At 41.8% G+C, this 15943-nt stretch overlaps 1 protein-coding gene across 2 annotated transcripts in view; it reads left to right on the forward strand.

The window, feature by feature from the left end:
- Nucleotides 1-15548, forward strand: part of LOC127009692 (vang-like protein 2-B) — a 116319-nt gene extending 100771 nt beyond the window's left edge. For both annotated transcript variants that reach the window (XM_050883018.1, XM_050883016.1), the window contains exons 2-11: nt 1-103; nt 1135-1285; nt 1536-1642; nt 1824-1973; nt 3180-3303; nt 3909-4057; nt 4901-5081; nt 6444-6615; nt 9901-10109; nt 12790-15548. The exon at nt 1-103 is cut by the window's left edge and continues 767 nt beyond it. In XM_050883018.1, the coding sequence (XP_050738975.1) occupies nt 1-103; nt 1135-1285; nt 1536-1642; nt 1824-1973; nt 3180-3303; nt 3909-4057; nt 4901-5081; nt 6444-6615; nt 9901-10109; nt 12790-13008 (1565 nt within the window). In that variant the 3' untranslated portion in view covers nt 13009-15548. The remainder of the gene's footprint in view (nt 104-1134; nt 1286-1535; nt 1643-1823; nt 1974-3179; nt 3304-3908; nt 4058-4900; nt 5082-6443; nt 6616-9900; nt 10110-12789) is intronic.
- The last annotated feature ends 395 nt before the right edge of the window (nt 15549-15943 follow it).

Consider the following 15943-nt stretch of genomic DNA (forward strand, 5'->3'; position numbering starts at 1 on the left):
AACAGCAGCAGCAACAGCAGTACCAGCATCCACAAGCCAGACACAAGGCTTCCTTCGTCTCCCTCAGGAACGTCAATGCACGACCACTGCACAGGAGAGGAAGGTAAGGAGGAATGCAGCAGCACTCAGAGGCAAGGCTTTGTGGCTCGATTCACTCAGGTTTGGATTTCTAGAGACTATTAAATAACTATGTTTTATGACCTATGCATTTTCAAAAAGAAATGTTGTGTATACAGATTTGCTCATTTTAAATCTTGAAAACTTTTACTCAGTTGAAATTAGTATCAATTTTAAGCTAAAACAAGTTTCAGTTGTGCGCGCGTGCACACACACACACACACACACACACACACACACACACACACACCAGCCATGGGGCGATTACTTATGTTATTTAATCGATTACGATAACTTCATATTTTCACGATTACGATTACAATAAAATTAGGTTTAATTGATTACGATTACAATTACATGATGTATTAATCGTAATTACAATCGTGATTACAGGAAGGACTGAAAGGTGGACTTGCAAATTTCATACACGTGTACCATACCAAATATTTAATTGGTTAAATTACTTCAGATATTTAGAGTACACACTTGCTGTACGAGAAACTATTAACTAAAACTTTGCTAATGTAATCGCAAAAGTAATCACGATTACGATTATTTTTAATGTATTCGATTACGATTACTTAAAAAATTAAGTGGGTAATCGATTACGATTACTTGAAAAACTTTAATCGATTACGATTACCCCATGTCTGACACACACACACACACACACACACACACACACACACATTAGTGCAGTGAGCACTCTCTCCTCACAACCCACAGATCCCGGGTTCGATTCCCAGGGGGAATCCCAGAGGGAATCGAATCGTGGCCCTTGTCCACCCAGTAGTGAATGGGTAACAATGGGTGTTAGTCGTGGGTTGTGTCCCGCTTCTCGGGTGTGTGTGGGTTTGATGTGTGATTCCAGTCATCATACCTAAAGATCCATCGCCTGAGCACCAAGCTCATTCAGGGAGGGTACTGGCTGGCGGTATCGAGTCCAACGCGTGATTAAACCATAGTGTATGACACACACACACGTCTTTTAACCCTTCGTCTCCCCACTCGTGACAGACGGGTCAGTGAGATGACGGCGGGAGCGGGTGGTGACGGCGGCATGGGAGGGGAGGTGATTGAGGTGCAGATCCTCCCACAGGATGACAATTGGGGCGACAACACCACCGCCATCACCGGGAATACCTCGGTCCGCTCTGAATCCTTTCAGGTAAGCAAAACGTGGGCAGTGTTTTAGTGACGCTTTTGGAAAGGCTCTTCCTCGTCTAGTATTTCAACACAGTCGCGTCATTCTTTCGTGTATTTCATATTAACCTTTGATGAGTTATTGCCCACCTGGCCTGCGTATGTCTGTGTCATAAGCTTATTGAAGAGATCTTAGAGGAGAATATAGTGGAGTGGCCTGGGAGAGCTGGCGTGACGGTAACTGACCCCGTCGTGACTCGTGGCCTTTCCCGCAGGACGTGACCATCATCGGCCGAGACCAGGAGACCGGCGTGACCTTCACCTGCCAGCGCTATGCCGGGTCGGCCCTGTGCGCCCTGGTGGCCTTCTTTGCCTTCCTCAGGTACAGTAAACGTGTACTGGTAGAAGAAAAATAATGGAAAGGTTAAAAAGTAATGCAAACCACCATTTAGTTGTCAACTCGGCAATACCAGCTGTTCCCTCAACTAATCAAGTCAGTCACACTTTCCGAGTTCACTAACGCGCAGCCGTCCAATATTTATCGTCACATTTTCTCCCTTCAGCCCCATCGCAATGGTGCTGATCCCTCGCTTCAATGTGATCCAGCTGAAGAGTGAGCATCTCAAGTGTGACTCGGAGTGCGATGGTCTCCTCATCAGCTTCTCCTTCAAGCTCCTCATTCTGCTACTGGGTTCATGGGCGCTCTTCTTCAGGTGAGGTTGTCACGTTTCCTAAGTGGCAGTGGTGTGTGTGTGTGTGTGTGTGTGTGTGTGTGTGTGTGTGTGTGTGTGTGTTACTACAAATCGGGTACCCAGGTATGCTTGGGCTGCAATCTGTGCGATGGCAGATTTGATATCTTTAAAAAGAGTTGTATGCCACGTGGAGGTGCCACTACTGCCTCCTTCCTCTTGATGGTATGGCCAAGGACATTTCCTTTATTCCTAGGGTGGTGTTTTATCTCTGAAGCATGCTTTCGTCTGCTTCTTTTGATCCCATTCCATGATCTAATGTGAACCTCTTCCCATTCTGAAACACATGAGAAATTCATCTAAGGCTTGAGGGGACGGGGGAGAGGCGCTAAACTTTTCCGCGGTCAGGAATCAAATAACTAAAATATGTAAAAAGATGAACAACATACCAATGCAATCTTAAAGGAGAAGTAGATAGTTAATCTGTCCATTGAAGTCTGGCTCTAAGTTGTCATTTGGTGGTCCGGCAACGAAAATGTTATCCCCATAGTTCATATCATCGCGGGTTGTCACACCTCACCCACTAAAAATCCCTGTCCTGGGGGATGCTGAGGCATCTTCCCGTCACAGCAACAGGAAGGCACTGCTTTGCCTCTGGTGTGATGCAAATTTCTGCTCAACCAAATTGTAGCTATTGCTTGTGAATCTTTTCTTTTTTGTAATTGTGAACTTTGCCACAGCAGAGGTTGAATTCTGGAAATAAGCTGAGAGTCTCATAAAATTGAGGGATCACCACCAAGCTGTGCTGCGTATACAATCCAAGTGAGCATGTGCTACAAATATCGAAGAACATGCCATTTAGAGGGTCATGAGTTGTGCTGTTTATACAATCCAAGTGAGCATGTGCTACAAATATCAGAGAATGTGCCATTTAGAGGGTCATGAGTTGTGCTGTTTATACATTCCAAGTGAGCATGTGCTATAGATATCAGAGAACATGCCAGTGAGAGGGTCATCTCAAGAGTGGTGCTATTTTTGTAATGCTTTGATGTCTCAATTTTTTTTTTAAGTAAGCTCAAAGAAATGTTCATATTTTCATATTTTTGTATTTATCTCAGAATTTAATGTCACAATATGTTCAAGGAAATTTTCATATCTCCGTAACTTTTGTGTTTTCTGCAAAGGAATTTTGTCATGTCCTCCATGCTAACATATCATCTGCCATTTCAGACAACCCAAAGCCACCATGCCCAGAATCTTCATATTCCGGGCTCTGGTGACGATGCTCATATTTGTGTTCACCTTCTCCTACTGGTTGTTCTATGTTGTGCGCATCCTGGAGAACCGTGACGAGGTGAGTACATCCATCCTCTCTCTTTGCCTTACCTCCTCATGTGGCTCAACACTGTTGTTTCCATAGAGTAATAAAATCTGAACTACAATCAGATGTTTGCAGAATATCTTACTGTAGGGACAAAAAAGTGAAGACAGGTATGGTGCAGCAAATAAGGCTGCATAATCTGTACAGTTATGTAGAACATATGTCCTGTCAGTTGTCATTATGTTATTCTTACTGTCAGTTATATGAAGGCCACATCTGTCAAACTTCTCAAAATACCAAAGTAACAACAGGTCTTGTGTAGTGACTGCAAAGAAGCAACAAAAAAAAATCCTAAAATCCTCTGAAGTAAAGGGACATCTCTTTATCATATTGGTAAAACTGTTTGCCTTCCCATCTCCTCGGTTATGGGATCAAGCCCATCTCAGTGAAGGTTGTTGTTGCAACCATATTTTACTTCAACTCACCATGGCTTCATCTCCCTAGTAGACCAATTTCTCATGGATTTGAAAAGTAACCAACACCCATTGTTGCAGTGGAGGTAGTGGAGGGATATATTTAAGTTAAGAAGGATTGTTGTATGTAGTTACTGTTCAGTGACCTTGTGTCTCCCCTCTCAGGTGCGGTACCGGTCCATTGTGTACTTTGCGGTGAGCCTGGTGGATGCGTTACTCTTCATTCATTACCTGGCTGTGATCCTGCTGGAGCTGCGCCATCTCACCCCCCAGTACATGATAAAGGTCCTTCGCTCTCCAGATGGAGAAAGCAGGTGAGAGGCACCACATCTTGGCATATGTACAAATACTTTATAAAAATACTTCTAGCGAATAAGAAGGAAATATATATTATGAAACTGAGAATTTCAGTGTAAGATATGCTGTCATCTAAAATAAAAAAATAATTTAATAGAGCAGATAAAAGAAGTCTCATTTTTATTTCTATTTACTCAAATAGGTGGTAGTAGCTACAGGTACACCTCTGATTTACCAGCTCCCTTGGTTCCAAACTCTTGCCAGATTAACCATTTTGCCAGGCCAGCTGAAGTCACTCAATAATTCAACAGACCTGTGTTGGATGCTGCCACCATTGGTGTCCCAGCTTGCTGTGCTTATGTGGAGCTGGCCAGCCACTTGCAACTCTCTTCATCCTTATTATTATTGTGAATGTAGTTGCTGCACTTATCCCAGCTTACTGATGCCATTTTGGCTTCCATAGAAACAGACAGCCTCTTGAGAATGTTTTCATCTTCTTTGTTATCGTGAACATTCCTACTGCAGGAATTAAATATGAGAAGCAAGCTAAGAATCTCACAAAACTGAGAGACAATCAATTTGTGCTGTGTAAACAATCCAAGTGAGCACATACTACACTAAATGTCATTGATGACTTCAGTAAACTAGATTGGCGGTTGTAAAAATTTCAAGCTCCCTCTTGTAATTTTGTCCAGACTAAGGGAGGCGTCACACCATGCAAATGGCATCCATTGCAGGCAAATTGATGGCATACCTGTACTTATCCATCTTTGCTTAGGCAAATGTTTGTTTGTACCAAAATGGTCAGCCATTTTACCATATGATCTTAATCATCTGTTATTCTATTATGCACCCTCCAGGTGGTACAACATTGGACAGCTGAGTGTCCAGAGAGCTGCCGCCTGGGTGCTGGAAAAATATTATCAGGACTTCCCCATTTACAATCCATACCTAGACCGCCTCCCATCCAAGAAGAAACCTCACCCTACGAACTCCTCTTTCAAATATTACGATGTGGACGGCAACGAGGAAAATGTTGAGGTCAGTCTTAAGAGAAAATAAGGAGTGATATATATATTTTTTATATTCAAAAGTTAATAGTCTTGCTAAAGATGCCTAGCACCCTTTTCTTCTCCTCATTCCAGTTGATGACAAACTCAATATTAATATCATGTGAGTCATTTACAGTAACATTCATGTCCTGTCCCTGATGTGGTGGTCAGTGTGCCGAGCCATAAATCCCTGTCATTTGGTGTAAATTGAGCCAAGAAAGGTGACAGCAGTCTAGCAGGTGGTTAGTCAATAAATAAATTCCTTTGTAAACATTGGAAGCATAATCTGTGAATACCACAGTCAAAATTGTTTTATGTTGAGTGGCTCAGAAGCTAAGTAGACTAGTGGGCATCTAGACAGTATGAGTTTTTTATTTATGTATTTCACGCATTAAAAGTTGAGCACTTGCTTAAGTCTTGTTTAAGCTTCATGTAATGATAAGCTGATTGGTCTTTTTTCAACATGGCTATACCTAACTTTAGCAGTCGATTTTATTTAGAAATTATAAAATTGAAATTTTATTAAGAATATGTATACATATGATATATATAAAAAATGTAATGCAAGATTAATTTTTCGATGTTGTTGCTCCAGACATAAGTATTAAAAATGTACAAATATACTGTGTAGTAAGAGTTGATCAAATTAGACGGAGCTCTTGTATTACACGAAGCTGAAGTTGAGGAGCGGGTCTTCTTAGCAACAGTCTTTTTAACTCTTTTATACAGAACTGTTGTAAGAAAGTTTGTATTTTGGTCCTTTGGATGTTCCACCTCCTGGCCCTGTGTTAAATGAGGCAGTAATGTTTATGATGATAATACTAATAATGAATTTTTGGTTGGTAGCATAATGCTCTTTTACTTAATTTTACCAAGAGTTCATTCACTTTATTTAATGTTTTTAATCCGCGAGTATTAACTAATATGCTGTAAAATCTGAATATGCTAATTTTTTTTTTTTTTTTTTTTTTTTTTTTTTTACCCATACAATGTTTCACTTGATTGTTGACACTGGCTGAACAAGAGCTTATTTCCTTCCTTACTGATCAGGTTATTAGAGCTATGATATTGAAATATTAATCCCAAGCTCTTAAAAAAGTCACATTTTATTTAGAGAAACCTTAATTATGTGAAGGAAGGAACTCAAAGAAGAACTGGAGGAATAAAGAATGTAAGAAAGATACATGTGAAAAGCCATGGCGGGAATGTTTTGTCAAATCCTTCCCCAGACTCCAGGAATAAATATTAAATGTGAAAAGATGTGGACAGGGAAATTTATCACAACTTATACCTAAGTGCAGGATATCGTCTGGTTGCACCCAGAGCTTTAATTTTATCTGTCCACCTCCAGGGCCACACCCGAGCGGTGCTGACAGCCAGTGCGCGGCGCAGGGACTCTGCTCACAACGAGAGATTTTATGAAGAACATGAATATGAGCGGCGGGTGAGGAAGCGAAAAGCAAGACTCATTACAGCAGCTGAGGAAGCATTCACCCACATCAAGCGCATGCATGATGATCAAGGTAGGTTATGGGCTTGTATCCCCCTGCCCCATGGGACTGGACAGGAGGCAGCCTGGTATCTGCCTCCACCATCTTTGCTCTTACAGATGACAGAGCCTGAATATAGGGGCTCCTAAAAGCTGCCATTAGGAGAACTAGGTGACCAGGAGATTCTATCTCTTGCCATGGTTGTGCTTTCCTACCCACAACCAGCAATCAGTCCAGTCTGTGATCTAGATTGGCTGGGATGGGGCCTGCAACCCTGCCCTATAAAACATTAATCCCTGCCCAATACAAAGTAAGAAATAGTTTGGGGTTGGGGCTCCAGTCATGACTCTGACTTTGCTTTGCTGGGGGGGAGGGGCTATAATGCACCAGGCTCCATCAATGCATTAGGAGCCCCTTGGAGGACCACTGACTGCCCCACCCGTCAAATGAGCTTGGGAGACTGGAGATGGGTACAGTGAACACTCTGAGACAAGAAAACCTGGCAGTAACAAAATCAATAGTGAGAGGCATGCTTACTACTGATTTGGTATTGGAAATGGCACCCATCTTATGAGGGCAGCTATAAGCATCCCCAGCCAGCTGCAGTCATTTTTTGTCGAAATTTCTAATGTTGATGAGCATATAACATGAGTGAGACTGAAGCACACTGAGGGCTTCATGTTTCTTGTTGCAATGTCTGCTCTGAGATTACTGAGATGTGTGAAACTGAAAAGGTTTTTGATTGATGGAACCTGGTGCATTGTAGAGAAGGATTGTCGATCTCCTTACACCCACGTCCCTGTCCACCCAGCAGTGAATGGGTACCGGGTATCGGCCACGTGGTGGTCTGACACCTGCCGCGGCTGGAAGCTCAAAGGGCGTTACACGCCCACGGCCCCCAAACCTTGCCTCACGCCAAATGATGAGCGCAAGCTCACAGCTCCACTTACCAGTAAACCTCATTCTTCTCCTACACTTTTATCAATTATTTGACCACAATTCTCGTAAGTATTCGTTGGAAGATTTTTCATAAGTGCAGAGTTCTTTGCAAATGATAATAAGCTTCTTGTTGCTGCATGCAAGTTTTACGTCAGGTCAAGAAGAATCTCAATATGTAATCATACAATATTTTATCTTGAGAAGCTGCATGAATTAGCATGAGTATGCAGTGACAGTGCTCAGCACCCTTGAAGATCCTGTAGAACTGTAGGATACCTTCAAATGTGAAGCTCTTCAAGCTGCAAAGAAGAGCTTAGGAGAACACCCGAGGTCAAGGCATCATTTTTCCTCAGTGGAGCTGTTGGATATCGAGAACAGTCTTACTGGCAATATGGAGATCAGGAGTAATATAAAACTGTCCGTTGTCCGTTACACCCGAAATCCATTATAAGCGGGTCCATTATATTGAGAGTTCACTGTATAAAATTTTTACATACCTTGATAACATAGTGCAGAGCAGCAGTTGGTCACTTCACAAAGTCTTCTGATGGACTGGCTTGGCTCATGGTGTTATGGACTTGTTCAGCACAAGTATGTATATGTCATAGTCTCTTCAGGAGAACAAAAATTTTGATTATTCTTTATTGCTGTAAGACATGGGCAATAAACAGTAACTTGAAGAGGCTAATTGATGCCTTTGGTAATACAAATAAGTTTCCACATTATTATGGGGTATCACTGGAATGACTTCTTTGTGTCAACTTAGCAAGTATACTCCTTAAAATTAAATTGTGACCTATTATCTGCATAGTCCATGAAAGCCAACTTTTGCAATATGGGCATATGGCAAGCATGCTCATATGATTGTATATGTAAGAGGCAGTCTTAAGTGGAGGAGGCCAAGGGGGTACTCACAAAGTTCAAGAATAGAGCATGCTGATATATCCTACTTTGAGATAGGTATAGGTACTTGGTGTGGGAAGGGTACCTGTGTAGCGCGGCAACTAGCCAGATGGGCGAGCCTCCCATAACTCCCTCTGCGAGGGGGATACCTCTTTGGCCGACTGGTTAAGGAGTGGCTTTCCCGTCTCGCTGGTCGCAGGTTCGATCACCGGCGCCGGCAAAACCTTTCCTTGTTTGGATTAGTTTCTCATGTGTTTCGTTACATGCAGAGGTCGTGTGGGTGTGTAGTAAAGAGTAAATTCTGGCATTTCACCTGCATGAAAACTTACCCAGAGAACCCCCTGGGGATGGCATCTTAGGGTGTGTGAGGCAATGTGCTGCCAGATTTTTCCCCTTTGATGGACTGATTGTTCTTAGAATGCATGTATTGCCTAAATTCCTCTTCATTATACTTTCATAAGACCTCTGCGTGTCACGAAACACACGAGAAAATAATCCAGACCAGGGAAGGGTTTTACCGGCACTGGGGATCAAACCCATGACTAGCAAGATGGAAAAGCCATACCTTAACCAGTCGGCCAAAGAGGTACCCCACTCACAGAGTAAGTTCGGGAGGCTTTCCCCTCAAGCAGGTCAGGCACTACATCTACAGATATGCATCTGCATCAAAAAACATACCCACACTTTCAAGTGATAACATATGCTAGCTATTCTTATTTAAAACTCCTGAAATAAAAAGACAAATTACAGCTTGTCTCTAAAGACAGTGGCTGTGGTTGTGGTTCAGTGTGTGTATGTGTCCAGCTTAAAATACCCCTTTACTTTTATATCATTTGTCTGATAAACTTGATTTCAGACTAGTTTTGTATGCTTTTTGGCAGTTCATGGATTTGTTTAACTTATGTACCACATAATTAGTTTAAAGTATGCATGCAGACACAGTTTTGAAAGGATTCAATAGAGATACGGAAGGTTTTTTTTTTTTTTTTGTTTTTTTCCACGTGTTAGCCTACAGCGCCAGTAAGTTTTCTTGAGGGGCCTGGTGGTCAGCCCCAGCCCATCATGGCGCAAGCAAGTGTTTATAGTGGCACCATCTATTCTTGGCTCATGCTGCCCCCTGGAGCTCATTCTTGATTCACTTGGACGGTTTCCTCTAGAGTCCAGGTTGATGGGTGGTCTTCAGGACAGCATGTGGGTAATCTTAGGCCACTCGGTGGTGACTGGAAAATCCCAGGTGGTAGCGGCGAATTCAAACCCGCATCGTCCAGAATGCGGGGCCCGCACGCTAACCACTCAGCCACTGCCTCCCATTTAGCCTATCTCAGACATTGTAGACATACTTTATGATGCAAAAGCCTGTATAAAGGCAGCAACCATTTCATTGAGAAGAATCACACTACATATACTGTATTGTTTCAGCATACCTTTACAATTGTCTGTGTGAAGTTGAAGCATGTTATCCTCTTTTCCCTGTAGGTCAAAGCACACCAATGAACCCTCACGAGGCAGCCCAATCCATCTTTCCCTCTCTGGCCCGAGCGTTGCAGAAGTACTTGCGCATCACCCGTCAGCAGCCACGCCACACCATGGACTCCATCCTGAGCCACCTGGCACTTTGCCTCGCCCATGACATGAGTCCACGAGCCTTCCTGGAAAAGTACCTTGTCTCCTCGCCTGTCATGCAGGTGGGTTGGTCAGAGCTCTTATTTCTTCTTCACTCCATCTTTCTTTTTGTGTCTCATGTAATGCAGAAATTTTATATTTTTAGAGTCAACTATTAAAGGTATATTTCATGTGAATGTTATTTTTACCACATGACTCAAGGAAGGGAAACCATTAAAAATGTGTACTGAACTTTTAGGATGTTGACAAAAGGCACCACCATAGTAATTATATGTTCACTGATCATACTGCAGGCATGTTCTGCGTTTAACATGCTAAGGATGCTGATGGGAGGACTAAAGCTGAGAAGTGAATAGGAAAATTTTTGCAGTCAGTTTTGAAGGATGTAATACAGTGTTGTGGAATGTTGCATTGGCTGCTCAGTCAGGAATTGTTACAAGGGAAGTGAATGTGAGATTGATCATTTTGCTTTGGAAGTGTGTATAGATATTGCTAAACAGAAAATTATAGGTATTGTGTTTGTAGATGCTTTAATTTTTGTTACAAAATATGAAAAAAAAGTAAAAAGTTTAGCAAACACATTTTCATATTCTACATGAGGAAATTAGAGGTAAAGGGAGGTAAGAGCAAAGTGATTGTATTTGAGCAATTCAAAAGTGAAGTACTAATGCCATTTACTCACATTCCTTCATAAAATTTCCCCAATTCAGTAAGCTTTAATTGTAATGTAATTGAACCCAAGTCTTTTTGAATTGTATCTGCCCTGACTTGGACTACTGCCACACCTTGGGTACATAATATAATGTAATATGCCCCCAAACACCTGCAAAGAGTAGCACTACAAAACTCCTCAGTCTTGGAAGTGCCCGAGCAGTACAAGTGTGCACAGTGGTTAGGAGAGATCTAAGGGTGGTTGGTTCTTACTCAGAAATGTGTACTCTATAAAATCTGTTTCCCATATATTACATCTTATATGCTTTTTTCCATTTTCGTATTATTTATAAAATTCTTATTTTGAGGTGCAGTTTATTAACCCGTGGGCTTCGGCTATGGGAAAGCCGAGAAGTGTCCGAGAAACGACAAAATTACACTGCATTTTGAGACTAAAAAAAGAGCATGGAACGTACATCAGAGTACTCATCTCATAACTATAAAGCCGTTAAAAATATTTACTTTTACTCAAACTGCATTCTTTTTGGGTGGTATTTGTTACAAAATAAACAGTCTCGTGACACGTGGCATCTAGCCAAGAGTCTCTTGTTGTCTACTATAGAGAATTTGACAAGTGATTACTGTATGGATAGCTAATTCAGTATGCCATGACCTTACAGTGTAGTGCGGCGACGGCCTGGTGAACGAGCCTCCCATAACCCACTTAGCCAGTGGGGTACCTCTTTGGCCGACTCAGTAAGGAGTGGCTCTCCCGTCACGCTGGTCACGGGTTCAATCCCAGGCAGCCGGGGAATACCCTCACTCTTGATTAATTTCTCGTGTTATTTCGATACACGCAGAGGACGTGTTGAGAAATAGGAAGGATTTAGAAAAGAAGCTCATCGGGGCATTACAGTGGTGGCAGCGGTGGGATCCTCTCCTGCAGTTCTGTTGAGCTTCCCCGAAGGGGTAACAGGTAGGATGGCCCATGCTCCGAGGTTGATAGAAAATGGGAATGTTGGAGGTATGTCTAAAAGGGACATTGTGGAGTTATGTCTCAAAGGGACATTGTCAACACACAGAAATTAATCTGCATAGGGGGGAAAGCCGTGTAGTGCGGCGACGGCCTGATGAACGAGCCTCCCATAACCCACTTAGCCAGTGGGGTACCTCTTTGGCCGACTCGGTAAGGAGTGGCTCTCCCGTCACGCTGATCGCGGGTTCAATCCCAGGCAGCCAGCGAATACCCTCACTCTTGATTAATTTCTCGTGTTATTTTGATACACGCAGAGGACGTGTTGAGAAATAGGGAGGATTTAGAAAAGAAGCTCGTCGGGGCATTACAACAGTACCACCTATGACAAAAAATCCCACCTCAAGATCACTCACTCACCACAATGACCTAGGGCATTCATGGTGGGTTGCGCTATGCCACCGCCACCTACAATTAGCTCAAATTAGGTGTTTTATGGCGAGCCCTTTTTAGGGTCCACCGTACCACAGCCACGACTCGTGAAAGCCCTGAAAAGGGTCTGCCGACATTCTCGGGTTAATTAAAAAAAATTCTAATTGGAGCTTAAGTAGAGGAAAGCCTGAATTCTTTGACACACGGACATAAAATGATGGGCATGGACTGAAGATTCAAAGAAGGGAGCGGGATAATGATGGTGGTGATGACAGTTCCAAAGAAAAGGAATTATGAGGTGTTGATTTTAGTGAAAATATGAAATTACCTCAACTAAAGGAATGCCTGTACCTTACACACACTTTTGGGGGTATTTATGAACATATAGTAATTAATCATTGTTCTGGTTGAATGCACAGTTTAGCTGTAGATGAGCCAAATTTATTAATGTATAAAGAATGAGAAGATGCTTGGAAAAATTTTGGAATCATTTAATTTTCTGGGAAGTTCTGACGCTTTTGATATTCACAAATTTATTATAAATATGCATCTTTAGGATAATTATTCCCTATTGCCAATATGGTATGTCTACTGATAAACCATTCAGTATCATGATTTAAGTTTTTTCTTCAGTTTCTGTAATTTTTGTCTTATCCAGCAGTTTCAACTTGTCTCTCCCCTTTCAGAATGACAAGGAGCACCGGGGAGTACAGTCTTGGGGACTAGTGTGTGATCAGCTGCTGTCACGCCCCATCAACAGTGGCACTGTTTTCCAGCTGAGGCAAGCTGATGTGTGTCTCTTGTGCACTATCTCTCGCATACCCCACTTCTCAATAGCAGAAGAAATCATCCATCCAAAGAGCAATAAATTTGTCCTGCGGCTGAACTCAGAGACCAGTGTATAAGAGTGGTTCTGTGTGAATGTGTGATTTGAAGTGGATCCCAAATTCAGTGTCATATTTTGGTTAAAAAGTAATTCAGAAATATAATGTGGACAAAATTCTCATCATTAACTCTGACTATTGTATGTGTGTGTGTGTTACCACAGTGAGTTATGCCAAAGTACATAAATGGTTTATGCTTTACCTGAGTAAGTGCAGCCACACATGGGCACTGCTGTAAGAACTCTTTGTGAGTGGTTTGATGTGGATGGTGGAAGAATCTCTGTGACCAAAATTTTACTTGTACTCTTTAATATATCTGCAGTCACATTAGTACAGGATGCCCCAGAAAGTGTGCATATTATGCAAAGCCTTGTCTTCGTGAATGTGTCGAAGGGGCTAGCCCTAGTGCCCCACAGTAAAGGTGTGGGCAGTACATGGAGCCTTATTGCTTGGTTACGGCTGTGTTCAAGTGATCAGTGTTGCCTCGGTAAACTAAACCAATTTTCATATTTAAGTAATATATACATATGTGCATACAGTACCTTGTGTACTTCTTATGTAGTGTCACTTTTTTTTTGTCAAACTCCCAGTATTGTCCTGAGGCTGGGCAACGGTTTTGACTCTGACCTTATTAATACATAAGCTCAAAGTGTGTCCGTTTAGGTAATGAGAGGAGAGCAGAAAGTAAGTTCACCACTTTCTAGTCGTTTTCACTGGGGATTTGTGTTGTGTGTGAAGTACTTTGTGTTGTCAATGTAAAGAAGGTTGTATGGCAATTTGTAAAAGGCCTTAATAGTAGAGTTCTTTTAATATATGACTATGTATATTAGCTATTTCTTGATGTGTCTTAAAACAGCTACTTCCAGTAATTGGAGCAGCCGTTAAGGAATGCTCCTAAACCACCATCACCCCCCATACAGCTCCTCACACTCAGCTGCTGCTGGTTTGCTAGCTGTCCTCTTCATCACCTCACTTTTGTCCTCCCTTTTATCCCTTGTCCCACCAATCCCCACCTTTTGTCCCTCCCATCTCCACCTCCATGGGCCTTGTCCCTTGTCCTTCGGTCCACTGCAGTGGCCTCAGCTCACTGTGCTGGCCTCTTGCTCACCCTGCCTTTGGAAGGCCTCATATGACCTGTAACTGTACTGTGCAAAAGAAAGTGATTAATAACTTCCATTTATTTTATGTGTTATATGCAATCTGTAAGTCAGTGTAGCAAGTATTTTAATATGATGGTTTCTTATATGTATTTAGCTTTTTAAATTATTGTTTTGGCTTTGTGAATCATCTGTGAACCCCATCTTGAGAGAAAGAAGTGATGTGACTCAATTTTGGGATATTTGATCTGAAGGCTAATTACCATCAAGACAAAGCTTCATCTAGGAAACTTCAAATAACTTCATACAGATCACTAACATCATGTACAAACAACAGCTATTGGTTGAAATAATATGTGCAGCTATTATTTACCTTGTGTCTCTAATAGCATGCACGACAGAAAGCATCTCATGTTTCCATATTACTGTATAGTATGTGTGATAGATAAAGCTGCCCATTCAAGCTGATCTGCCACAGTACAGCATAAGATTTATATGTGAGTGCAATAACCTTATTTGTGCCCAGCCAAAGGATTTTTTTGTCTTGTATATATGTATGTAAATATTAATGTTGTTATTTTTTTAGCTCAAACATTAGTTTGCTATTTATTTTTAATTGTGTCTATATAAGAGAAAGGCATCACCCCAGAGGCTCACTGAGAATGCTGTTCCACTGCTGACCTCTTGGGGCTCCTGGTTCAGGAGAGGAAGCACCTCAGGCTCAGTCCTGGAAAAAAATACTCAAGAAAACCTTTATATACACTATATAAAGCTATTGAAATGTATCTCTGTACCTGTAAGTGTGACTCCAAGTTTGTTAAGGGATTTCTGTGGTGAGTGTCTCTGTGTCACTTACATGCCCAAGTGTGGTTCCTCCCACTTTAAGCATCACTCAGGCCTTGCTTTCAATTGCCTGCCTCTGAACATGGTAATATTTAACATGAGGCTGAGAAGAGCAAACAATAAGGAAATTTGTCATCATAAACGGAGTCAAAAGCTGGGTCCCATTCCAGAGCTTGCCATTACTTACAGTAAGGTCGTGAGTTGTCAGGAAGATGGTGGGCATGGGCAAGAGCTGTGGAGGTAATGGTGTGTCTTCAGGCTCCATGAAGGGAATACTGTATCATGTCCTCAAAACTTAATTCAGTAATTGTGATAATATTCATAACAAACTTTTTTATTATTATCATTATACAAAATCCACTTTCCCTCGGCTTCCATAGACTTCACTGGCCACTTCTTCAGAACAGCTTCCATGGTCACCTTTTAATTGTACAAATTATTGTTATGTATGTTTTGCACCAAGAGTGAGTCTGACCCATTGGCTCCTCCCAGCCCAGCCACCAGCCAACCCTTGCAACTCCCTCATTGGTTGGCCTGTTGTTTTCTTGGGCATATCAAGATGTAAAATAGAATAGTTCTACATGCTGTTTATAATCAGTAATAAAAAGGACTGCCAATTGATTACCTGTGCTATTTTTTCTCTCTCTCTCTCTCTCTCTCTCTCTCTCTCTCTCTCTCTCTCTCTCTCTCTCTCTCTCTCTCTCTCTCTCTCTCTCTCTCTCTCTCTCTCTCTCTCTCTCTCTCTCTCTCTCTCTCTCTCTCTCTCTCTCTCTCTCTCTCTCTCTCTCTCTCTCTCTCTCTCTCTCTCTCTCTCTCTCTCTCTCTCTCTCTCTCTCTCTCTCTCTCTCTCTCTCTCTCTCTCTATCTATATATATATATATATATATATATATATATATATATATATATATATATATATATATATATATATATATATATATATATATATATATATATATATATAGGGGGAGGGTGTGAGAGAGAGAGAGAGAGAGAGAGAGAGAGAGAGAGAGAGA

Source organism: Eriocheir sinensis, chromosome 41, assembly GCF_024679095.1.
Source record: "Eriocheir sinensis breed Jianghai 21 chromosome 41, ASM2467909v1, whole genome shotgun sequence".
In the NCBI taxonomy this organism is placed as follows: Eukaryota; Metazoa; Arthropoda; class Malacostraca; order Decapoda; family Varunidae; genus Eriocheir; species Eriocheir sinensis.